General features: G+C 48.1%; 1 protein-coding gene across 3 annotated transcripts in view; it reads right to left on the bottom strand.

The window, feature by feature from the left end:
* Positions 1–2,042: 2,042 nt before the first annotated feature.
* Nedd9 (neural precursor cell expressed, developmentally down-regulated 9) overlaps positions 2,043–25,629 on the bottom strand; it is a 134,370-nt gene continuing 110,783 nt past the window's right edge. For 2 of the 3 annotated variants that reach the window (XM_045136671.1, XM_012951024.2), the window contains exons 3-7: positions 9,942–10,040; positions 9,388–9,489; positions 7,351–8,595; positions 5,336–5,425; positions 2,043–2,862 (exon numbers count right to left, since the gene is read on the bottom strand). In XM_045136671.1, the coding sequence (XP_044992606.1) occupies positions 2,353–2,862; positions 5,336–5,425; positions 7,351–8,595; positions 9,388–9,489; positions 9,942–10,040 (2,046 nt within the window). In that variant the 3' untranslated portion in view covers positions 2,043–2,352. The remainder of the gene's footprint in view (positions 2,863–5,335; positions 5,426–7,350; positions 8,596–9,387; positions 9,490–9,941; positions 10,041–25,629) is intronic. The other variant, XM_045136672.1, reaches the window with a different exon arrangement.

Here is a 25,629-nt window from a genome sequence, read left to right as displayed (position 1 = left end):
ACTGGGGAATCGAACTTGGGTCCTTAGGCTTCACAGGCAGAACCCAGGTCCTTAGGGTTCACAGGCAAGCACCTTAACCACTAAGCCATCTCTCCAGCCCAACTTTGAACTTTTTTTTTAATGTCTGTTTCAGAATGGTTGAAGGATGTCCCTCGATTCTAAAATTACACAAATGGCTGCGCCCAGAGTCGAAGGAAATCATCTTCACCTTCCCTCATTGTGCAGGCTTCCTGGTGGTGAGGAGCCTCTTCCAGATTCTTCGGTTTTGTGATGTTCATGTGTTTCAGAACTTTTTTCAAAAAACACACACAGGCGCACACACACTTGCCCTAAAAAGTCCAGATCTAACTAAGCATTAATAAAATTTAACTGAAATATTTAAGTTAAGGGCACCCAAATCAACAAATATTTCATTTTTTGACAAAGAGAGAAACATACCAAGAAGAAAGCCAGCTCTTGGCTATGAAAACAGGGATCTAACAATTTAATGATTTAGAAATAGCCTCTATATCATATATGAAGGGGAAGAACAGTATAGCCGAACAGTCTGGTTTTGAACGTGAGAAATGCCACCACGCGGTAGAACAAGTCTGCCACCACCCAGCAAGCACATGTCACACGATGACACTACAAAGACATGCTTGTTCTTAACTTTGTGTTACTGACACTCCACAGTCCCGGCCTCCACACATGTCCACTGACCTCACAGCAGAACAATTTTACATCTTTTCTTGGCAATGCAGAAGTCTGAGAATTGCAATATGCAGTTGTTTTTGAAATGTACCTTCTCTGATAACTTCCACTGACTTCTTTTGTTTTCCCCTTTGGTTTTCCAAGGCAGGGTTTTGTTCTATTCCAGGCTAATCTGGAATTCACTATGTAGTCTCAGGGTGGCCTCGAACTCCCAGTGACCCTCCTACCTCTGCCTCCCAAGTGCTGGGATTAAGGGTGAGCATTACTACACCCGGCTCCACTGACTTCTTAAGATCACATTGAGATAGTACATTCCTCTTCAATCCTTTCCTGTTTTCACGACTTGATTAAGTCAAGACACATATTACAAAAACATGTTTCCAAGTAGACCAGAATGAAACCATTCCATGGGCTGGAAGACCAACAGAAACATAATTCTTAACTTGGCGTTTCAGGAACATCCTTACCTGCCAGACCGGAAGTATTTTATCTGCCCAGCATCTGGTGGCTGTGGGGGCCTGGTCTATGTCCACACGGAAGGTGTGAGGAGACAGTCTACGGATAGATGCTGTTCGGGATTGACTGTGACATGGTGATAAGGCTAGGCAAAGTTGTAAAGGTCAGGGGTCCCTGCGGCTGCACTGAAGGTTGCATCTGCAGATGTAAGCTTGAAGGAGTGTGCACGACTGTCTGAGCATTGAGAGGTCACACAGATGGCCTGGTGGCTCTAAAGTTCAGTGACCAAGGATCCGGCCAGTTTTCTTCAGCAAATGCGGGTAGAAGGCAGAGAGTTAGAAAGGCTTCCACTTTGCCCCTGGCAATGGGAACTGCCCCTTCTTTCTGTCCACAACCACATGTGTTCCTGCTGCACGTAGTATGCTTTTGTGTAACTCCAAAACCATCCTTTGAAAAACCTCATGGCTGAATTACTCACCAGTGGAGTTTAAATAGCCCCAGGAAAACACGTGTTCTCTTTGTACTGTAGCTCCTTGCAGTGTTGAAACAACCTAATTATAACATGGCCTCTCACTACAGAACCCGGACACTCCTCTCTCTAGCAGCTGAAGTACTGGACCTTGACTTAATGTGTGTTTTCTAAACCTTATTCTGCCAGAAGTGAGGCATTTAGCCACAATGGATTAGAGACAATCAGTTTTGAGAAAGGTTTCCCGCATGCACAAGCATGCTGCACCTCACGTAGGAAGTGAACACCTGCACACACATCACACTTCCAGACTGGGCAGGGCTGGGCTCTGACTCTCCACTCATACACGGAGCTCAGTATCGCAACAGGCGGCACGCTTTCCACCAAATCCAAACCATGCAGCATTCGGAGGGGCGCGCTAAGGTGCTTCTTAACTCATGTTTTTAATGGAATGTATCAGGTAAACATGTACAAACACGAATGAGCACACAGACACGCGGACAAGTTTCTGTACAGCTTATGTCTCAGAGACTTAATTGAATACCTAAGAACCACACAGAGATTTCCCTCTCTAGCTCCCTGAATGTATGAAATGTGCCCCACTCATGAAATGTTAAAATATTTCATTTTCATATAAAATATCTACAAAAATAGATAGCATTTACAAAAACCAGATAGTATTTCCAGTTTGCCTTAGTGACCCTTTGCTTAGTCTCCTTGGCTTCCCGTAGTCCTCAGAAGGTGGCCATCTCCAGCAAGGAGCGCTTGAAGAGCTGGGCGTTTCGGGACAGGTCTGTCACCTGGTGCACCATCTCCTGCAGGGCGGTTGTGCTGGGGTAATGGAGGGCGGCCATCTTGGTGGCCAGAACGATGGTCTTGAGCTGTTCGCAGAGCTGGTTGCTGGAGTTCATGACCTTGTTGCGAATGTCCTGGGCGGCCACCTGCCTCGTCAGCGTGTCCCCAATGAACACCAGTTTGTGCGCGCTGAGGATGACAAACTTGCTGTGGGCCACGAAGATGCGCGGGGGCTGCGCGGAGCTGACGCAGCTGAAGAGCGCGTCGATGGCGTTGAGCAGGGAGATGAAATGCGTCTCGCACTGGTCGTAGTAGAAGCAGAGCAGCTGGCGGTCCTGAGCGCCCACGCTGCCGTGGGCCGTGGGCAGGCTCTGGGATGGCTTCCACTTGGAGATGTCATTCTCCACGGGCTTGGTGATTTCCTGTTCCAACAGCTGGAACTGACTCAACTGGAAAGAAGAGGAGAGCAGACCTCATTAACAGAAAAGCACTGGGTGGTGATGGAGAGAACCTGGGTGCGGAGCTAAAAGGCACTGGTCCCATCTCAGATACGCACCAGATGCCTGGGAGCTGGCAGGCCTCTGCCAAGCTCCCTGATTCCTAAAGCGTCCCATGTAGGCACTGGGAAAGACGCTCCCCCAGTCCTCCAGCTCAGACCTTCTGCGGTCACACCACTGGTCTCTTCCCTCTTCTGGCTGGAAGGCAGCACACGGTTTAAACCCCTGGCCTTGTTAAACGACTTCATGCTGCTTACAAAGTGCTTGTACACGTTGGATAGAACACAGTATGTATGGAATAGTGTTTGCAAATGTTTGCTAAACATTGAATGGTGGTAAGGGGAAATCATATCTAATCACTTTTTTTGTCAAATAAATCACCAAGTTTGTACCTTCCTGGGAAAGAAAGCCCACACTGTCTCTTCAAGATGCTTAGACAGAGGGACAGTTCATCCGATCTCGGTTTCTCCTGCTCTTCAGTGCCAATGTAGCGTCTGTTGCCATCCTCCACCACAGGGAATGCCAGTGTTTACAAACACACACGTGCTCAAGAACATGTGAGTGTCAACTGTTCTAAGTGTACTGAGGGAAGGCAAGTGCTAATTGTTCCTTTCATTGCTTAGTTGTCCAGAGTTGTTAAAAGCAAAGGGCCTTGTGCAAAGTCACGAATGTTCTTGTCCCAACTGGAATCCAATTTAAAAGTGCAGTGAGATTAAATTCTAGCTCTGTGGAAACACACACACACACACACACACACACACACACACACACACGGAGAGAGAGAGACAGAGAGAGAGAGAGAGAGAGAGAGAGAGAGAGAGAGAGAGAGAGAGAGAGGGAAAGAGAGAGGAGAATATGAATGACAACTGCATCAGGGCCTCTTGCCACTGCAAACTCTAGATGCATGCACTATTTTGTGCATCTGACTTTATGTGGTTACTGGGGAATCAAACCTGGGCCATCAGCCTTTGCAAGTAAGTGCCTCTAACCTCTGAGCCATCTCTCCAGTCTAAGTCCTAGTAGAGGGGATACGTCTCTTTTGCATGTAAGAAGTGTTTGCAACCTGAGTTCAGGACACAGTGAATCTCTCATCCTGATGTAGAGCTGAGCTGGGGGTGGGGGGCAATCACCTCACCCACCTTCTCCCCAAGAGAAGCACAGCCAGCTTTACTGTTCCATGGAACCTGCTCACTTCTTAGGAATCACTATGATTTTGACAAGTTCCCTAAAACCCTGTTGTTGCAAGGTGTTTGACAACAGTGAATTGTTAAGAGTTTATGCAGCACATGCCTTTACAAATGCATTCATCAGTGTATCCTCCCATTTGCTTGCCCATTTGATAGAGAAGTAACTAAAACTTAGGTACACCACATGACTTGCCTAAGTCACACTGGTCAGAAAACAAGGATTCAAGCTGAGCTTTCCCGGGGACAGTGAGCAATTTCAGGCCATCACATGCTATTTTATTTAATCTTAGAAGGCTTTGGTCCCTTTTTTTTTTTATGTCCCGCTGGAGCAATACCCATCTGTACCTGCCCTACACGATTCTGTAGAACCTTTGTGTGAACATGCCTCCTTGCCCAGAGCCCTTGGCAAATGGGCTTGGGTATATTTGAGAGTATCATGTCTTTCTACCCTAAGATCAGACCATTAACAAACAAGACATAGGGTTGTGGTTCTGGGCAAAGTGTAGGTAGAGAGATGGTGTGGGGAGAGCGCGAGAATCAAATTTAGGAATCTAGCCACCAACCCGGAGAGATGAGATGGAATGTCATCTATAGAGAAGGCTTTGGGGCTAGACCTCACAGTTCACAACTGTAATCTCAGCTCTCAGGAGCCCGAGGAAGAGGATGATGAGTTTGATGCCATCCTGGACTACCAAGCAAGATTCTACCTCAAAACAAACCAGACACTAAATGAATAAATAAAATCTTTCTATGGAGAGGGCTTTGAGTAGCCATCTATGGGTTCTGTGAACTCAGAGAAGAACCACATGAGTAGGTAGCCAGAGGAAATGTCCGAAAATGGGAGACTAAAGCAGATATGTGGATAGGCACAAAGGAAAGACAGAAGGAGAGAGACTACAGTCCTTGCTCTGTCAGTCTTGAGTGTATCGCCACTGCCCTGGAACTCCCTTACCAGACTTCCATATGAACCTGATTTGCTTGGGTGAGCTCAACTGGGTCTTATTTCTTGAGACCAAAAGCCTTAACCCAAATAGCCCTAACATGTTATATATTAACAAACTTAGCCTGAAAAAAGGAAGACCCTCCCACCGCAATTTGGGTATAATCCTGGCATACCCAGCTGTATTTGCAAAGCCATAAACCTCTTCATTCTTTTGTCCTAGTATGCCTGGGAGCTTTTTCACACCCGTGTGTTATTCCTCCCTGCTGTAGGAAGGCTTTGCTCTGGCTGACCTTACCTGGTGGTGTTCCAGGGGAGTCCTGCTCTCTTTGATGATGTTTTCCTTCTCCAACAGCTCCTTCTGTTGCCGCTCAAACTCCTCCTTGCCCTGTGGTTTTCAACATAAAGAGCATGTTACTTCAGCACTGTGTGTCACCTACGCTGACAAATCCATTGACAAGTGCAGCAGGACCCTCAGGATCTATGGCCTTGGCCAATTCTACCTCCCACTCAGAGACCCCGTGAGCCCCAGACAGGCCTGCGGGCGGCTGTCACACCGCAGAGTTGCTGTGGAGGGCGAGGCTGAGACTGAAGCTCGTTCCAAGCGGGGCACCATGCTCTCTGCTCCACCTGGACAGCTTCCCTTGATCTCCTTCACACCTCTGCATGAAACACTACCCCTCATGGTTCTTCTTTTATATTTTTTGTGTTATTTTTATTTATTTTGGTTTTTCAATGTAGGGTCTCACTCTAGCCCAGGCTGACATGGAATCCACTATGTAGTTATATTTCAGTTTTTAAATATTTTATTTATGGGGGGGGGAGGGAGGGAGGGAGGGAGGGAGGGAGGGAGGGAGGGAGGGAGGGAGGAAGGGGGAGGGAATATGGATGTGCCACGGCCTCTAGCCACTGCAGACACCTGCGCCACCTTATGCATCTGGCTTAATGTGGGTACTGGGGAACTGAACCTTGGTCGTTAGGCTTTTCAGGCAAGTGCCTTAACCACTAAGTCATTTCTCCAGCCCCTTCTCATAGTTCTTAACTAGATTCTATGTGAACTCATAAGCCTTCGACTGAAGGTCTAAAAGGGGCCCGCATTCTCTTTGATTCTCTTTGGGTCACCTGTATCTTTGTATTCCAAGTTTGGAGTTACCAGTGTGCAGACTGACTTGAAGACCAGTGAGATGAGTGCCCCATGCGCCCATCTAACTGCCCCATGCCCTCCCTCAGCGCCAAACTGTGGGTCAGTTGACCCCACTCTACTGAACTAAGGGGCTGTTGGTATTTTAACAGTTGTAAGTATAGTTCATGGCTCCAGTCAAAAGGAAAAGAAAAGCAGAATAAGATGTTACCCCACATTCTAAAAGTAGGTTATGATGCAGTGGTTGAATCCTTTAAAGTGGGAAGGGGAAGTTGTCAGAATCCCAGGTCCACTTAGGAACTGGCAGACTTTCCACGTGTAGGAAAGAAGATGATGTTTGAACAGTTTCCCATATAAGTTAAGTTCTTGGCCAGTTGGAAATTACTAACTACCTTTTAAACCTGAGATGGGGCAAAGTATCTTTGTAAGTCCCCTCTCTTTGTCTCACCTGCCCCCCCTTACATATGACCTAAAGTATACCTTAGAGATTTTCTAAGGTTTTCAACTTTTTTATATTTTATTTTTTTAAAATTTATTTGCGAACGACAGAAAGAGAGGCAGATAGAAAGAGGAAGAGAGAATGAGCATGCCAGGGCCTCTAGCTGCTGCAAATGAACTCCAGACATAGGCACCACCTTGTCCATTTGGCTTACGTGGGTCCTGGGGAATCAAACCTGGCTTTGGAGTCAAGTGCCTTAACCACTAAGCCATCTCTCCAGCTCAGATTTTCCATTTTTTTTTTTAAACAGTGAAAACTCTTTTACTTTTAGAATAAGCTATCCTTTAGGATTGTATCATAAAACACAAGTGACGTGGGGGTTGGTACGATGACCAGAATCTATTCTATGTGACAAGTCTCTGCTTTCCTGAGGTGCGTCTGTGGGATTTAATTGAACCCTGCATGTTATTCATTCATTCTGAAAATGAAACTAAGGCCCAGGGAGGTTAAATAGGTTGGTCACCGCCAATTATTGCGGTGAGAGAATGGAGTAGAGTTGAGGGCTCTGCTCAGTTTGCCCAGGCCTCTTCCGAGTGTATGACCTCAGCTGCAGTTCTCACACACCTTGGGGTAGCATCTGCCACGTTCTTTCCTTTGGTTGTCCCGCCCAACAGCCTTACGGGCACTGGTCCTGGGCGCGAGCGTGGGTAGTCTATGAGCATGGGTTCCTTACCTGTAGGTGGACATAGTCATAATCGTCCATCCAGCTTCTCTCAGAACCATCACTGCTGCCACAGTCTGGCGGCTGCTCTTTGCCGGGGGTGGGAGGCAACGTTTTGCTGTGGGTATGAACCTTGTAGTCACCAGAACGCAGTGGCTGCATCTGGGAGCCAGTGTGTGGGTACTCGCTCGAGTTCGTGATGGTGTCAGACCCATTCTTCAGATGGGAACTGCCAGGGACGCCTCTGAAGAGGGCCTCGGCGTTGGTGTTGATGGTGGTGGTCAGTTGCTTGGCATCGTCAGGCACCGTCTTGGCCACCATCACAAACCGGTCCAGGTCATCACATTTGTTCTGGGGCTTGTTGATGGCCAAGATGTTCAGGGACCAGCTGCATTCGTTCAAGTCATGGCTGGTCTGGCTGAGAATCTGGTGGGAGTCCTCCACTCTCTGCAGCTCCCGCTTCATTTTGTTGTGGAGGCCCATTTCTGGGAGGCAGGAGGCATTGGCTAGAGCTCCCTTGGAAAAATGCAGGTACTCTCGCGAGAACAGCTCCACCTTGTCCACTGCAGCGCGGATCTCGTTGATGTGCCGTTCCATGTAGCTGTAGCACCGCCAGTCCGTGGTGACCAGAGCCAGGAGGCTGCACACGCCCAGCTCCAGGGCCTGCTGCAGCCGATGGAGCCTCTCGATGGCTGTGTCTGGGTCCAGGAAGAGCCTTTTGTCCTGACATGGGGAGGCCGACAGTGAGGAGTCCTTTGAGGACGTGGAGGACGTGGACATGTTACTCCTGGTGCTGCCAGTGCTGGAGAAAGACAGGCGGTTGATGCCATCGACCACGTCCCGAGAGCCTTTGACATCTGCCGGGTTATGCAGGGGGACATCGTAAACACCGTCTCTCTCTTCGGGGTTTGCTTTCTCGCTGGTCTCGGCCGGTGGCTCCAGAAACTGAACTCCCCGGGGGATATCGTAAGCGTCATTCCGGGGGCTAGGCGACTGCCCCAGCTGTGCGGGCGGAGGATGCGAGGTCACGCTCTGGTGCCTTCGCGCCACTGCTTCCCCTGCTCCGGGGAGGTCACAGCTGTATTTGACATGAGGGTCCTTCCCCGCTGGCTTGGTGCTTGTTGGGGGGATGTCATAAACCCCCTCGGGTCTGACATCTGGCCATCCAGCTTGTTTCATCATTGAAGGGGGGAAATCATATTCCTTTTCCCTAAGCCCTGCTTCATCTCGGGAAGCAGACGGTGGCGTGGCATAGACCTAAAAAGTTACATAAATGGCAAAACTCATATTGGTTAAGTTGGCTCGTGGGACCAGGAAGACACTGAACAGTCCCTGAAAACATAGTCCACGGCTCTCAAGCCTGCTTGCTGGCCCTGCTTCCTCCTCTTCCCACTCACTGCAGCAGAGCGCCCTCCCGTGGCGCTGTGCGCTCCTCAGAGGATGGCAGTGCCAGGCTGTCACAGCGCCCCTTCCACACGCTGGTGCTGACGGGTGGGCAGGCCCCTTCCGCTTACCCCCGGGGGCTCCTATCCCATGTTTCCAACCCCCAGGTGTCCTTCCCAGGCTGGCCCACGCTGAGAGGCAGGGGTATGCTAAAACACGGGCTGGGTTTTGCCCTTGACCGTCAACACCCCGTGTAGTTGCCTAAGTCAGCTTCATGTTCCGCCAATGGTTCCCTCTCTGTGCAGTGTGGCTTGTTGAACTTGAAGCACAGGCGCACGGAGGGGATGACAGAAAAGCAAGTCTTCCGCGTGGACTAAGGAAGCTCTAAAACCCTCTACAGAAATACGAGATGCACTAGATTTGCCAAACTAAACCAATTGTTTTCCATTTGGCTCTCATTATTGATTCCCCACTTTTTGAGGACACCCTCTAAACTTTTAATTCCTAGAGGTATTATGCCTCTTTTGGGCTTTGCCCTTCTTGTTTTATCCCAAGGAGCTAGCGCGTGCGCGTGCGCGCACACACACACACACCCACACACCCACACACACACACACACACACACACACACACACAGTTTTGGCTGTACTTTAGTAAGTCACTTACCCCTTTGGCTGGGGGAATGTCATATACCCCTTGAGGTTTTATCTCTCCCACGGGAACTGAAAACACAGGGCCTTTCAGTGATGAAGGAGGGATGTCATATACCTGAAGAGAAACACTTGGGTTAACCAGAATGGAAATGTCATATATTAGCCACTTTTTAAAGCTGCTGTTTAATTGTGGATTTATTTACCAGGTTATATACAGACTTGATCTCTAGCAGGATTCTCCATCATAAGAAGATGGTGGAATTTTTCTTCATGAATTTTGCATTCTTTAATTTAGGTCGAATATAAACATGACCATAAGTGAAATAGCTGCTGTGTGCTTTACCATTGAAACTTCGTACTTCCTGACACACAATGATTCATTGATGAAGCAATAAAGTATCCCCAGATAAAAGACTAGATTTCCTAATAGTTACATAAATAATAACGGGGCCTGCAATGGCCCCTCGGGCCAGGCTCAGTTTGACACAGTCACAGTTTGTGAGCCCCCTTTCCTGTGAAGAGATGTTGTGCCAAGAGCCCTCTCCCCTGGACATTCCCAGTACCTACCCCTTGAGCATGGGAAGGAGGGACATCATAGGCATCCTTTTGGAATCTGGATGGGTACTCGTACACATAGCCATGACCTGTCCGCACGGGGGTGATCACCTGTGGGTGGGAATGCACCAGACATGAAATGCCAGCCCCAAGCCCTCAGTGAGCCTCTTAGCTTTCTGGTCAGGCATGCGTCCCTCATTCATCTCCCACAATAAAAATGGGAAGGAGGAGGAGAGGGCAGGAGGAAGGAAGGAAAGGAACAGAGAAGGGAAGAAAGGCAAGGAAGGAGAACAGACACTGGGTGAGTGTTCTTTTAAATTCCTTTTGGATCCCAGTATGAAGCAAATCTCTGAAATAAAGTACCTTTCCTCATGGCAACAAAATCATCTCAAAGATCATCTGTAGCCTCAGTTCCCAATCTATGCAAAGCCCTGGATGAGGCCCTTGAGGTGGCCAAGGGCATACTGAGTGCTTTCGAAGGCCCTGGAGCCTTTATGAAGAACATAATACAAATAGTTTAGCCACTTAAAATTCCTCTCATGCCTTCCCCAGTAGACCTCTCCATCTGACATTATTACTGCGATTATATACAATCCCACGGGTCACCAGAGTACTTTTACAAAGTGGAACAGTGCTTTCCTTATACGTTTCTGGGAGCTTTCTCTCTAACTTCTGAAACAAAGCACACATAGTTGTCCTTCATTATCACAGGGGGTTGTTCCAAGATGCCCTGCAGTTACTAAAATCCATGAGTACTCAAGTCCATGACACAGAAACGTGCAGAATTTGTATGTAACCTATACACATCCTCTGGTACACTTAAAATTGTCCCAGATGGGCTGGAGAGACGGCTTAGCGGTTAAGCGCTTGCCTGTGAAGCCTAAGGACCCCGGTTTGAGGCTTGATTTCCCAGGACCCACGCTAGCCAGATGTACAAGGGGGTGCATGCATCTGGAATTCATCTGCAGTGGCTGGAAGCCCTGGTGCATCCATTCTCTCTCTCTGCCTCTTTCTCTGTCGCTCTCAAATAAATTTTTTTTTTAATTTTTATTTATTTATTTATTTGAGAGTGACACAGAGAGAAAGACAGATAGAGGGAGAGAGAGAGAATGGGCGTGCCAGGGCTTCCAGCCTCTGCAAACGAACTCCAGACGCGTGCGCCCCCTTGTGCATCTGGCTAACGTGGGACCTGGGGAACCGAGCCTCGAACTGGGGTCCTTAGGCTTCACAGGCAAGTGCTTAACCGCTAAGCCATCTCTCCAGCCCTCAAATAAATTTAAAAAAAAAACCCAAAATTAAAAAAAAATTGTCCCAGATGATTGTATAGTCTAGAATGCAATGCAAGTACTATGCTAGTAGATGCTATACTGTATTGCTCAGGGAATGAGGACAAGGAAAAAGTTCTGACTATGTTCATTACGGATGCCATCATTTTCTAAGTGTTTCTGCTTCTCGGTTGAATTCACCGGTGTGGAACTCTTGATGCACAAGGTGAACTGTACTGGTGCAGGAAGCCATCAGGAGCTTCAGCCCTGAGGTTTCTTGATCTCTGATCTCAAGTCATTAGCCCGCTTCTGCCGGGGAAGCACACATCCCCAGTATCTCCAGCATCTAGGCGATGTCAGCAGTCAAGTCTATTTACCACAGACTCTGGCATCTGGAGCCAATGCAGTGAAATGAATCTCACTGGGCAACCTCCCTGTTCACAGCGGCACACAGCATAGGGAATTCTATGCATGGGCACATGCACTATTTCCGCTTACTTCATTATGGACTGTATTCAATCCTCTTGAGGCTTCTGAACAACCTGGATCTGGTTTTCGCTAATTCCCTCCCCTACATTGGCCTCAGTGTTCATATCAAGCACTGCCCACGATGAGAAGGGACATTGAAAATGAGGAAGAGTTGGCCATTCCCTAGGAAGCCCTCGTGGTTCATCGGTTCTCTGATGCGAAAACTGGCGTCAGGCTGCCTACAAAACTATGTGAAAAATGTTCCACGTCCATCTTAAGCTGGAACAAATGGAACAAGGCCAAAAACCAATGTCCATTTCCCCAGGGACTCCAAAATACTTTCGTTTAAAATCTCTGCTGCTTGTACCAAAGGTAAAAGAGATTAGTATGCAGTCTCAATTCCATCAAGCCTCTCCCCTCTGCAGTCTGGGGTTCTAAGAGAGAAGCACACTGCTTTAATTTGGCCTGCAGCCTTAGAAGCATTTTGTGAAGCAGCCACTCTATTGGGAATGATTATTCCTTTTCAAAGCAGTGCCCTTTGCCAAAGCAGAACACACTGTGTTCTTAATGCCTTTCTCTGATTTTTTTTCCTACTCTTATTACTGTGCAGGAGAGAAATGAAGATCTTGTAGTGTCTTCCATCAGTTTATTTATAGCCCTCTGTTCTGGCTGTATCATAGAACCTGCTCACAATGCGGCTTTTGTTCAGCCTGGAAGTTTCTACGAGTGGACTGTAAGGACAGCAGTAGTGGAGAACCAAAGCTGCTGACGCCGCGGTCCTGTGTCACCTTCTGCTTTTCAACAGGAGGGGCAGGGAGGCAGAGGCGGTAGGGCTGGCATCTGACAGTGGCATCAGGGGAAATGTCGACAGGGCGTGACCCTCAGGAAGGGCCACGGGCAGACAGCCTTTCCCTGCCTCTGTGGGCCATCCCTGGCCCCTGGCAGAGCACGCTCAGGCTTCTCGGTACTTGTCAGTTCACTTCCTGACAAATGTCACCGAACCCCAGCGTGCTCTATCTCATTTGGAGGATGCCTGTGGTCATCTGGTTTTTAAAAACTTTGCATTCCAAGCCAGTCATTTTCTTTGTTTATGCAGTTAAAGAAACAGATGGTAAAAAACCACAGAGGGAAAAAAAAAAAGCCAACAAAACACAACCCCTCTTGATTCCGGCATTCGCTGTGGTACCTTCTAATTCACATGGGGCCACAGATGACATTTTTAGTGGGACCAGCGCTTCGCATCTGGTTGGACAGTCCAGGGAATTCAGCGGTCCGTGTGGTGCAGTCTGAAAGGTGGGGGCTGGCAACCCCCCTTTAGGTATTTATTCTCTGCCTCCACCCTTGCTTGGGCCACATTCATGCCAACTGTGTGTTTCCTCTGTACCGAGGAAGGCGCTGGCTGAGCGGGACCTCCGTCTCCGGCCCACTGGTTCATTGTGGCCCCTTTTCCCGCTTGACAGGAGCACACAAAAACCCTTCTATTTTCGTTCTTCACTCTACCTCCTCAAGCCACTGACCCTCGGCCAAAGACTCATGCCAAGGTCTGGCTAGGGGGATGCGTGTGCAAGAATTCGTCTGGATAATAACGAAACCACCATACAGACGGTGTTTGAAGACTAGTTTTCTCAATGAAATCAAGTCAGGTCTTTTTCTTTCACTGTTTTCTTTTCATGCTACACATGTAGTTATAGTTACAAGAGCTAAGCCTTAGGAATTACTACACTGACCTCTTAATTCATTAGTGTTGCCCGAGGGTTGAAATTGTGAGGTGGGCTGTGGAGTCCTATGGCCAAATGCTCCTGCAAGTGCTCCCCTACTACCCACAGAGGACCTGCACTTTCAGAGGTGTCCCTGTCCCTGTCCTGTGAGCAGTCCGGTTCTTGTCACCTAGCAGCAAACTCCCACAAACTATAAAGTACTGATGATGAATTCATAAGCTCTTTTCTATTTTCCCCTTTAACATTTTTCTCAACTTCTATTGGTTATTAATTGTACATATTAATGGAGTTCACTGTGACAGTTCGTGCATGTGCTGACTGAAGCATTTAGAAAAGAAAGATTCCACTGGGTCCTGGCAGGATTGGATCAAAAGACCAAAGACTGTGGCATGCTATTTTTCTAATTAGTGTGTTTACATAAGAATAAGAAAACCACCTCAGCTCGCCTCACCTCAGACTTTAACGGTGTTTGATTCACCCTATTTGGAGCCTTGGATCCTGGCTGTGTAGCTGTTTTTGAAGGTCCCACATAGCTGGCCCTTTGTACCTGCAGGTTCGGCCAACCCCGCATGGAAAGTGTATGAAAACAATCACATCTGTACTGAATGTGCGTGGAGTTCTTTCCTCCTTGCCCGTCATTTCCTGACTAGTAGAGACTAACAACCATTTGCACAGCTTTGAGCAGTATAGTCACCTAGAGGTGATTTCAAGCCCGCGTGGTGATACGTGCAGAACACATGCAAACACTGACATGTTATGTAAGGATCCGAGGGGGTCCCTTATGGGTCCTGGAACCAACCTCCAAAGATTGCAGAGGGGTCAGTGCACGTTTATGACTTGTAATTTTGAGAATCATACTATGGAAACTTAAAGAAGAGAGTTTGGTGACTCAATGGTGTTATGCTCTCATGAGAGCAAGAGCAAGAGCGAGAGCGAGGGAGAGCTCAGTGGGTGCTGTATAATCATCAGGGAGGGAGGGAGGGAGAGAGAAGAGAACCTGATTCTCTGAATTCGACCCCCTAGTACCTATGTAAACACCTGAGGATGGCCACACGCACCTGCAACTTCAGTCGTGTGGAGAACAGAGAGTCACTGGGAGTCACTGGTTGGCCAGTCTGATGGCAAACCCTAGGTACACTGAAACACTTCATCTCAAAGAAACAAGTGAAAGATAGGGAAGGGCACCAAACATTCTCCTATGACCTCTGCGTGTGAGTGTATGGAGTGTGCATGTCTGCATACACCTTACATACACTATACAGTCATACATCCCTCCCCTCTCCCCACACACAAAGACAGTCTACCTTTCGAAGACAGGGGACGGGAGTATGTTAAGAACCAACTTCTATAAAAGTCAGTGGATTGGAAGAGAGGCCCTTGGGCTTTTCACTAACGTCTGCATGTTCTGTTTGCCCGGGCTTGTGCTGTGGAGAGCTGGGGCCCTGCTCTCACACGTTTGCAGAGCCAAACCAACAGGCTGTATGGGAGTGTGATGGCTAATCCCTCGTTGTCAACTTGACAGGATTTAGAATCACCATGGAAACAAGTTTATTGGCATGTCTGTGAAGGATTTTCTAGGTTTAATGGATTAGGTTAAATGAGGTGGGAAGACTTATCCTAACTATAGATGGTACCATCCCATGGGCTGGGGTCCTCTACTGTATAAAAATAAGAAAATGGGCTGGACAGATGGCTGAGTGGTTAAGGTACTTGCCTGCAAAGCCAAAGGACACAGGTTCAATTCCCCAGGTCCCACACAACCCAGATGCATGAAGTGGCACATACATCTGGAGTTTGCTTGCTGTGGCTAGAGGCCTCAGCATGCCCATTCTCTCCCTCTCTCTTTCTCTCAAATAGATTAATCAATAAAAGAAGAAAGCTGCATGAGCACCAGCATTCCTCGCTCTGCTTCCTCGCTGGGGACTGAACGTGACCAGCTGCCTCAAGCTCTTGCAGCCATGTCTTCCCCGCCATTCCTGACTGTAACCTTGAACTGCAAGCGGAAATAGACTCTTTCTTTCTAAGATTTTGATTATTAGTTATTTTATTTATTTGAGATACAGGGAAAGAGAGAGAGAGAGGGAGGGAGAGTGAGAATGGGCGCTCCAGGCCCTCTAGCCACTGCAAACAAACTCCGGACACATGGGGCACCATGTGTATCTGGCTTACATGGGACCTGGAGAATCGAACCTGGGTCCTTAGGCTTTGCAGGCATGCGCCTTAACCACTAAGCCAACTGTTCTTTTCTTAAGTTGCGTCTGACCATGTTATTTTGTCCCAGCAATGAGAAACTACTATTGGGAGTAAAGTCATGCTTTTGTACTGGGGAAACAGCACACGCCTAGTGACAGCGTCCATAGCCATCCCTCTGCGGGGCTGTTGGCACTTTCACGTTTTCAGGAGCAGCCCAAAATCTAGAGCTCTTGCTTTTCAAAACTGGCTCAAAATTTCAAATCAGTGTCTTGGCCACATTTCAACACAGCCGTCAGCTGCCAGGCTTCCTGTTCACTTTCACTTGTGTATCTCTGCCCTCCTTCCTCTGGATGGTGACAGCCCCAAGTTCAGACCAACTCCATCTCTTAGAGCTGAAGGACTCCAGCGTTCTTAAATGCCCTGCACATGCACACGTCCGGGGCTCAGTCCACATGATCTTTTCTCTGGCCTTCTGCTCTCTTTCCTCACATTCAGATTTCATTCCATTTTCTTCCTTCCCTTTTCTTTTGATAGTTTGAGGTAGGGTCTCACTCTAGCCCAAGCTAGAATTCACTATGTAGTCACAGGGTAGCCTCGAACTCATGGTGATCCTCCTACCTCTGCCTCCCGTGTGCTGGGATTAAAGGCCTGTGCCGCCATGCCCAGATCTTCATTCCATTTTCCAGGGGAACCAAAAGGCCTCTCTCCCAGGAAGCCTTTCTCTGACCAATAAATGATACCCCTGCCGGCAGCTCTGGGTTGAGGTTTGACTGGTACAGCATGGCCCATCTCTTCTCTTCGTATTTCGGAGTCATTTCCCTTTCATTCAGATAGGAGCAGCGGAGCTTGAATTGAGCCAATCTCAAGGGATGCTATGGAGCTGGGACAGTGGACAACGTCTGCCTGCGTGAACAAGCTGAAGTCCCAGGTCTGCCAGTTCTGGTTCGGGGGACCTACGGGCTAATGGGCAGAGGTCTGTCATGTCAATCACGGTGACATTGGGCCATAGAAGGAGTCAAGATCACAGACTGACCGTTGGAGCACAGATGAGGAGTCCGAAACAGCATCGAGTTAGCCATGTGTGTGTGCTGGGTGAGGCTGGCTGGAAGACACAGAACCCCTCCGAACATAGATTGCACCCTTACAGTCCTCACCTTGTCCCTACAGGAAGTTTCTAAAGGACAATGCCCAACACACACTGTTAACCAGGAATACAGGAGGTGAGATAATAGGGACAAGATGAATAGCCAGGCCTCGCTTGCTTTCTGACAAGGGTGCTGTCTGCGTCTTTGTAAACAGCAATCTCAAGGATGTTTGCCTTCGGAATGCTTTGTGATTAAACCAGAGGAGCAAACAAAATGTAATCATTCTTAGGTTGAAGGCCCATGGGAAGGGGGTCTCGTCTTCACACGTGCAACAAGCAATGAAAGTGGGGTTAAGACACATGGTAAACTTCAAACAGAGCCGCAAATGACTGGGAACTGGGGACTTGATAACCATCTGCAGACTGAGTGAGATTATCATGTTCGTATCAGCGTTACCGCTGTCACGAGTGTTCTGGTGGAAACCCCCAGCGGGGAATGAGCCAAAGGCTTCCAGATAGGGACTTTCACCCAAGGGAGCTGGGGAGATGGCTCGGTCCATGAAGCGCGTGCTGCATGAGCCTGTGGAGCTGCACATGGGTCTCCAGAACCCAGGGAGAAGCTGGGCCCAGTGGGTGGTGAACACCCATAATCCCAGCCCTGGGGAGGGTGAGGCCGAGGGACCCATAGGACTTCCTGGGCAGCTGGTGGCCAAATCAGTGAGCTCTAGGTTCAGTGCGAGACCCTCTCTCAAAGTATGACGTACCCACGCACACACACAGACAGAGAGAAACTTTTATCCAAGAGGAAGATGGCGAGGCTCCAAGACATTTGAAATCCCCCCTGAAAGGCCACCAAGCTGTGTTCATCAGGAGGATCTCACTAAGAGCAGGGCACGGCAGACCCATCTCTCTGGGAGGTGTACAAGCAAAATAAGAAAACAGCTCCTGGGCTGGAGAGATGGCAGAGCAGTTAAGCGTGCTTGCCTGTGAAGCCTAAGGACCCCGGTTTGAGGCTCGGTTCCCCAGGTCCCACGTTAGCCAGATGCACAGGGGGGTGCACGCGTCTGGAGTTCGTTTGCAGAGGCTGGAAGCCCTGGCGCGCCCATTCTCTCTCTCTCCCTCTATCTGTCTTTCTCTCTGTGTCTGTCACTCTCAAATAAATAAATAAATAATTTTTTTTAAAAAAAGAAAGAAAACAGCTCCTTTTCACGCCGAGTCACTTATTCCACGGCCTCAGCAAGTTCATCTGGGCGGCATCTTTCCCTGGGCCTTCGCCTCGCCTCCCGAATGCAGAGCCGCCTGGGGCCTGCGGGTGGGGGGGCAGCGAGGCTGAGGGTTAGGACAGAGTCGCCCCCCTGGCTACGTGCTGCTGGCTCCCGGCTCTCCTCTCGCCAAGACAAGCTCTCTCCTCCAGGAGTCCTCACGTCCAGCCATGTGTTTTTTGTCCTTCCTTTTCATGCCCTGTCTCACACGGTTTCTCGACTTCTCATCTCTCTCCTCCAACACTCTGCTCTTTCGGCTCCTTCCCATTTAATGCTACCAGGAGTCACAATGACGAACACAACAATGGATGCTGAAAAGCTATCGCATAAGTGGAGTGGTGTAGGCTGGGGAGATGATGCGGGGAGGGGGTGCCGGGGATGGTTCAGGGGTACAGGTGTCTAGCTGACCATGAGGAATAAGGTCTTATGCTCTATAGCGTAGTAGGATAATTGTGGCCGACAACAATTCTAGTGAAGAGGATCTCAGATGTTCCCAACACCAATACATATCAATGTATGAGCTGCTGAATAAGCCGACTACCCTTATGAGATCTAGGCACATTGCATGCAAGTATTGAAATACATAATAATGGGCTGGAGGGGTGGCTTAGCAGTTAAGGCGTTTGCCAGCAAAGCCAAAGGACCCAGGTTCAATTCCTCAGGACCCGCATTTCCCAGATACACATGTCTGGAGTTCGTTTGCAGTGGCTGGAGGCCCTGGTGCACCCAATCTCTCTCTCTCTTTCTCTCTCATTCTCTCTCCCTCTTTTTCTGTCAAATAAATAAATAATAAAAATATTTAAAAATATATAACAACATGTAATAAATGCACAATATTTATACATAATAAATATGCACCTATAATAAACATATGTAATAAATATGTACAATTACTATGTGATAGTTAATCATATATATGTATATATAGAACACAAAAATCCTTATATAAGACTATATATATATATGCATACATATATATGTATCTATCTATCTATCTACCTACCTATCTATCTATCTATCATCATCATTAGATAGTTTTGTATATATGAAGTAATTATGACTGCCAGGCATGGTGGCACATGTCTTTAATGCCAGCACTTGGGAGGCAGAGGTAGGAGGACTGCCTTGAGTTCAAGGCCAGCCTAAGACTACTGAGTAAGTTCCAGGTCATCTTGGGCTAGAGTGAGATGTTACCTTGAATAAAACAAAAAGAATTAGGCCTTTGTTTGTTGCTCAGCAGTAGAACGCCTCCCAGCCCGAACAAGGTCCAGTGTTCCATCCCTAGCACTACCAAAATGTCATAGAAAATTCACAAAATATAATTTCTTATAAGAACTTCTACATGGGAAAGTGTTCTTCCAAGAGAATCATAGCAGACAGAGTTAGAATAGCTACAGCCGTGACTTCGGGACCATTCTGGTTTCAGATCGAATGTCTCGTCCCATCCTTCTCTGGCTAAATCGCGGCACTGGAAGTGGCTTGCCCTGCGCACTCCTCTCCTCCGATGTTTAGAGTGGCCGAGCAAGCGGCCAGGATGGAGCGAGCACGAATGCGGATGGCCAGGTCTGGGTCCACTGAAACTAGGGCAAGCTAGGTGGCAGTCAGTCAGGAACCAGGATGGGTAACTGGTGCGAAGTTGAGGTGTTGCTGGATGACAACGATGGCGTACACAGCTATAGCCTGTTGCTGACTGACATGCACGTCCCACTGACCAGCGGTCATCTCAGTACAGGTGGGAAGCACAACGTGATGGCTTCCTGTTTCTCCAGCCCCTTCCCAGACTCCTTCACTGATACAATCTCTTTGGAGTTCTTTCATTAAGGAGACTGTTGAGCTTTCTGAAATTGCTTATTACAGTGGACTTATTTCACTCAAATGAAACCAAAAGAGATGGACCAAGCCATGGCAGTGAAACCAGGTTTCACAAAAACCTCTCTGTCTTAAATGAACTATCTGCCTCTTTCGTTTTAAAGATACCCCTAGGGAACAGAAAACAACATCATCGTTGCCTGTCCATCAGGCCCAGGATGGAATTTTTCAGGAACTGTAAGTTAACAGAGGTTTGCCTGTTTAAGAATCTAAGATTATGACCTGCTTTACTTTGAGCAGTGGGGAAGCCATACACTGCCTGCCCTGGCTTCAGTAATTCTCTGTAAAGTCTCTCTGCCTAGCTTGGGTGTAGCTGTGAGCTCATTTGTTTATTTGCATAGCAACAATATGATGAAAACCGAGTCTGGCCCTAAAAATACACCCTTGCCAGCCATGTCCGGTGTTAACCCGTCCTAATGCTTCTCTGGAGTTCACGAAGATTATTTTTACCACTCTTTTGGGGAGGTGATTTACTGTCCTTCAAGGACATTTTGATGGCTGATTTTATGCTAGGACTAAGCCTTTTGCAAGCCACATCTAAATCACAGCGAGCCTCTCTCCCCACAGAGGAAAGGGCACAGTGAAGGCTCTGTCACCCTCCTTGGACCCAGTGTCGTTGGCAAAGCTCTCAACGGGCACAGGGCCCTGGCTGTGTCGCCCAGCATGTCTCTCCTGCTGCTCTGAGGAATCTCTTGGTGTCGTGAGTGCTAAAGCAATATTTAGTTACGGCGTGCACAAGCCCCAGAGAGCAGCTAGAAGCATTTAGCACAAAAAGCAGGATGGGAAGTGACATCTGGCTTCCTCAAGTGGCCAAGGTCTTTCTCAGGACAAAGCTGAATAGAGCTAACAACAGTTGGGTACAGAAAGCCGTTTTGTATAACCCAGTAGTCCAAAAGACCCTTGAGAATGAAACCAGAAAGCACATGGGCTTCGGGGGGCATGTGTGTGCAGAGTCTGTGTGTGTGACGATGTGCGATGTGATATGATGTGTGCACTTGCATGGGCCCCATGCGAACATGAGCAGAGGCCAGAGTGAACAGCAGGTGTCCTTTCTTTGCCTCTCTGCCTGTTTCCTAGACAGTCTTTCCCCTCAACCCAGAGCTGCAGTTTTCTGTCAGGAAGCTTCTGGTCTCCACAGTCCAGTGTAGTCCTGCTCATATTTTTAGGTGAGTGCTGGCGACTTGAACATAGGACATCTCAGGCTCTGTCAGACCCCAGGCTCTAATACCCGCTGAGCCATCTCTCCAGCCCCATATTTGCATTTGGGATTTTTGCAGACCTAAATAAATTCAACAGAACACTACCCACTACATCAGATTGTTAAAAAGGTGCCCCCGGGCTGCTCTATGGGAGTATAAAAGGGACATGAGAGAGAAGTGGGCACTCAGAGGCCTGTGGGTGGTGTTTCTTCCTGAGTGAGAGGCCCCTGGCAGCTTGGCTGGGAGGATCTCTGTGATGGCTGATGGCACAGAGGGCTCATGTGGTGGGACCTGGTGCCAGCTCTGAGGGTGGCTGTCCTGTTGAGAGACACCAGGTGTCTGTCCCTCTGCCAAGTCGCAGAGGATTAAATAGGCAAAGACGCAGAAAACAACAAACTCCAGGACAAAGTGCTTCTTAGCTATTAATAACCAGGGCTGGGAGGAAAGATCTCCTAAGTGAGGAAACTCCTGGTTCCAGGCTCGATGAAGATTTGATTCTTGCTCACTGGCACACCCTAGCACCTCTGTGTCCCCGACAGCTCTTTTCACAGTGGGGCTCCATCTTCTAAAGAGCCCTGTGGTTCTAAAGGGAAGGACGGGGCTCCAGAGAAGGAGAAGAAGAACTGGCCAAAACTTAGGGGTAAAAATGAATTGCTTTTAAAGCTCCTTGTGATGAGACCATTTTATGAAACCTTTCAAATGATTCTGGGAAAGAATCAGATGGGGATATCTGGATCATGGACGTTTGGCAACTACCATTAGAGAGAAGCCAGCTTCATAGTGGAAGGAACAGAAGTGCAGAAAGGTTGCTCAGGCCGTTAATAACGGGGAACACGCGCATCTCGCTTAGTGGTCCAGCAGCCCACTGGCACTTTCTAGAAACTCACAAGGAAATACTCTCAAAGCTGCTTCTAGATATGAGAAGCGTTGACGGAAAACTGGGAGTCACGCTCCCTCTCTCCAGCCAGTCCCGTGTGGGAGCCCCGCGCCGGAGGAAGCCGCCCTTTCTGAGCAGCGAGCTCATCTGGGAATATGGCATTGCTTTCCACACGGAAAATTGCGAACACAGAGCTGTCTTAGCGCTACTACAGCTCTGATGCCCCCCAAGTGACAGCTCCGGAAGCAGCGCCCATGTCCCTGAACCCGTCCCCCGTCTCCGGCTAGTCTGTGCGCGTGACATGGGAACTCTGCTGTAGCAACTTGAGTCCTTCCTGGCCTGGCCGACAAGAGGCTTTTCAGTGCCCAGGACTCCGGTGAGCTGGAATTGCTAATGAAGTCTCCAAACACTCCCTCTTACTTTAGGCCTGGTAACACCAGCTACGAGCAGAGATGCAGACATCCTTAGCGCTGCAGTCAGACAGACATGGGCTCAAACAGCAGGCTTGACTCTTCCTAGAAGCGGAGAGTCACCTCCAGTGGGCTGGTTGACTCTTCAGACCTCAGATGCTTCCTTTTAGAGGGGAAGAAGGCTGAGACGCACCCCTAAGCCTTCGGGTGCACCTGATGCTACAGAGTTTATAATGCCCTGAACATGGAGGGAGCTCCTATACTCTAGTTTGGAAACCATTTCTGTCGAATAAGGTAGAGAAACATACTGCCACTAAAGACACACAGAGAATTGTCAAGGGGGGGGGAATGAGTAGTTTGCCAGGGCCTCTTGCCTGCATATGAACTCCACATGCCGCCTGCACCCCATTGTATATCTGGCTTTATGTGGGTACTGGGGAACTGAACCCACGCCGGCAGGCTTTTAACCACTGAGCCATCTCTCCAGCCCTGTCAGTTAATTTTGAAATGAAAACTATTTCAAGATATAACTAGTTCAAGAATAAGTGAACAAATAAAAATATTTAAAGGCAAAAAAAAAGATATAACTAGTTGTCAGCACGCCATACTTTAAGAAAATCAAATACCATGTTCATACATGAAGATTGTCAATAAAACGTTTAAAAATAAAAAATAAAACCAGGTATCATAAAAATGAGTCAAATAGAGCTGGAGAGATGGCTTAGTGGTTAAGCACTTGCTTGTAAAGCCTAAGGATCCTGGGTTGAGGCTCGATTTCATGTTAGCTAGATGCACAAGGGGGCGCACGCATCTGGAGTTCGTTTGCAGTGACTGGAAGCCCTGGCACACCCATTCTCTCTCTGTCTGCCTTTTTCTCTCTCTGTTTGTTGCTCTCAAATAAATAAATAAAACTAAACAAAAAAAAATAATTCAAATAAATCAGATGTCATTATGGCACTGCTAATGGCTCTCTCTCTCTCCAAAAACTGATGTTCTGTGCACTCCTTAGGTCTCCAGAAGTTATGAGAGTCATGCATGGCTTTCAAAAGTGACCGGCTGTGGCCCACCTGTACCCTCGCACAGGCGCAGCCCAGCCTCCAGATATTCTCTTGACAACTAGGTTTAAGGCATGATGAAGGATGAGAACCAAGTGCTTTTGATTTCTGACATCCTCAAATTATGCGTGTTGCATAATGTACTGAGGGTCAAGACTGGCTTTTGAAGGTGTACTCAAAGGACACTGCCTCGGTTTTACCGTTAGGTAAAACAAGCAATGTTTTGCTCTTCGCTTCCTCTGAGAGAGAGCATTATCTAGGCAGACATCATCCTGCAGGGAGAATCCCACCACTCCTCCCGAGAAGCATTGTCACTTGCCACGGAATCACTGACCAGGCAAGATTTGCCTCTGCTTGTCTGGGTGTGAGTTTATGAGACGCTCCTGACGTTCCCTCAAAAGTATGTAGTATTTTTGAGCTTTATGACAGAGTGCAGCTGAATTTGAAGGCTTTAGCACTGACTGAACAAAAGCCCCCCTTTTTGTTCTTTCTTTCTAAGGAGAGGCACAGTTTGATCACGGCCCTCGAGTGGGTGACGGCCCGGGGCGACAGCCTTTTACTTCCTAGTGAGCCCCCTTCTTCACTTGCAAGGACTTGAGGCTGTGCAAGATTTTGATACAACTTGAGTCTTTGCGGGAGATGGTTAGATGAAATTTCAGTTCTCTGCACAGCCCGACAAACTAGATGTTGAGGAAAATCTTTATCTAAATTAGGCTTATCTTTAAAAAAAATTTTTTTGGGGGGGCTGGAGAGATGGCTTAGTGGCTAAGCGCTTGCCTATGAAGCCTAAGGACCCCGGTTCGAGGCTTGATTCCCCAGGACCCACGTTAGCTCCGGCGCACCCATTCTCCCCACCCCCCCCGCTCCCTCTCTGTTGCTCTCAGATAAATAAATAAAAATAAATAATTTTTTTTTTTTTTTTGAGAGAGAGAGACATTTAGAGTCAGACAGAGAGAATGGGCTCTTCAGGGCCTCTTACCCACTACAAATGAACTCCAGATTCATGTACCACTATGTGCATCTGGCTTACATGGGTCCTGGAGAGTTGATCCTGGATCCTTAGGCGTCACAGGCAAGCACCTAAACTGCTAAGCCATCTCTCCAGACCTAAATCTGGCTTATCCTTATGTAGAAATGCACAATTCTGAAATATAGTTTTACTTTGAAATTTATATGTGAAAAAAATGGGGTGTCATCTGCCACAGGGAGGGAGAGAGGGAGGAAGAGAAGGAAGAAAGGAGAGAAGGAGCCAGAGGGAGGGAGGGAGGGAGGGCAGGAGGGATGAAGAGAAGGAGGGAGGGAGGGAAGCAAGGAGGGAAGAAAAAGAGAGAATAGACAGGGAACAGAAGTGGGATGAAGTCAGAGTTTATCTTCTCCAGTAGCCTTTATTTCCTCTAAATCTATTTTCTACTTATTGGTAGACAAATCATATTGCTTGCTATATATAGTAGTTAGTTGGCCTGTATCTGAGTGTTGCTATGGGCAACTAGATTTCACAATGCCTTGAACAAGGGAAGTCCTTGGTTTCTTGGCCAACGGTCATGTGTGTGTAGGGTGGTGTGTGTGTGTGTATGTATGTATGTGTGTGTTCACTCTGTGATGATTCAGTGTCTAAGAAGGTACAAACACCACAACTAATGCATTCGGGCTCTTATATTACCTTTGAGGAATGAGCCGTTGAGTCACTTCCTGCTAACCCTTGGCTGTGTCCTATTTTGGAAGGTAGGAAGTGCTCCTTCAAGATGATGTCATGGGGGTTTGATAAATCTTCTAATACTTGAGTTTTCTGAGGTGCCACCGCAGAGAAGTGCTTGCCCTGGCCCAGACCACCAACCACATTGCAGTGGCAAGCCGTCTCTTTTCCAGTGGCTTCGTGGGTTCCCTTGAGGTTAGTGCAGTGTACGTTCCAGGTGGGTAGGAGCTCTAAAGTAGACTGGAGCTGGAGGCTTCTAGGCAAGGCACAGCCCAGGGGGAAATCTGAGACTCAGGAGAAAAAGGCCAGTTTTCCTCTCAAGATGACCATAAGAGAGTTTACTACTCTTGCAGTCCATGTTGGGCAAACTGCATAAAAGTCATGCCCTTGGGCTGGAGAGATGGCTTAGCGGTTAAGCGTTTGCCTGTGAAGCCTAAGGACCCCGGTTCAAGGCTTGATTCCCCAGGACCCACGTTAGCCAGATGCACAAGAGGGCACACATGTCTGGAGTTCATTTGCAGTGGCTGGAAGCCCTGGTGTGCCCATCTCTCTATCTCTTTCTCTATCTGCCTCTTTTTCTCTCTGTCTGTCACTCTCAAATAAATAA

The sequence above is a fragment of the Jaculus jaculus genome, chromosome 17 (assembly GCF_020740685.1).
Source record: "Jaculus jaculus isolate mJacJac1 chromosome 17, mJacJac1.mat.Y.cur, whole genome shotgun sequence".
In the NCBI taxonomy this organism is placed as follows: domain Eukaryota; kingdom Metazoa; phylum Chordata; class Mammalia; order Rodentia; family Dipodidae; genus Jaculus; species Jaculus jaculus.
The sequence above is the reverse complement of the archived record's forward strand: the minus strand, read 5'-3'. Positions and strand labels throughout refer to the sequence as shown.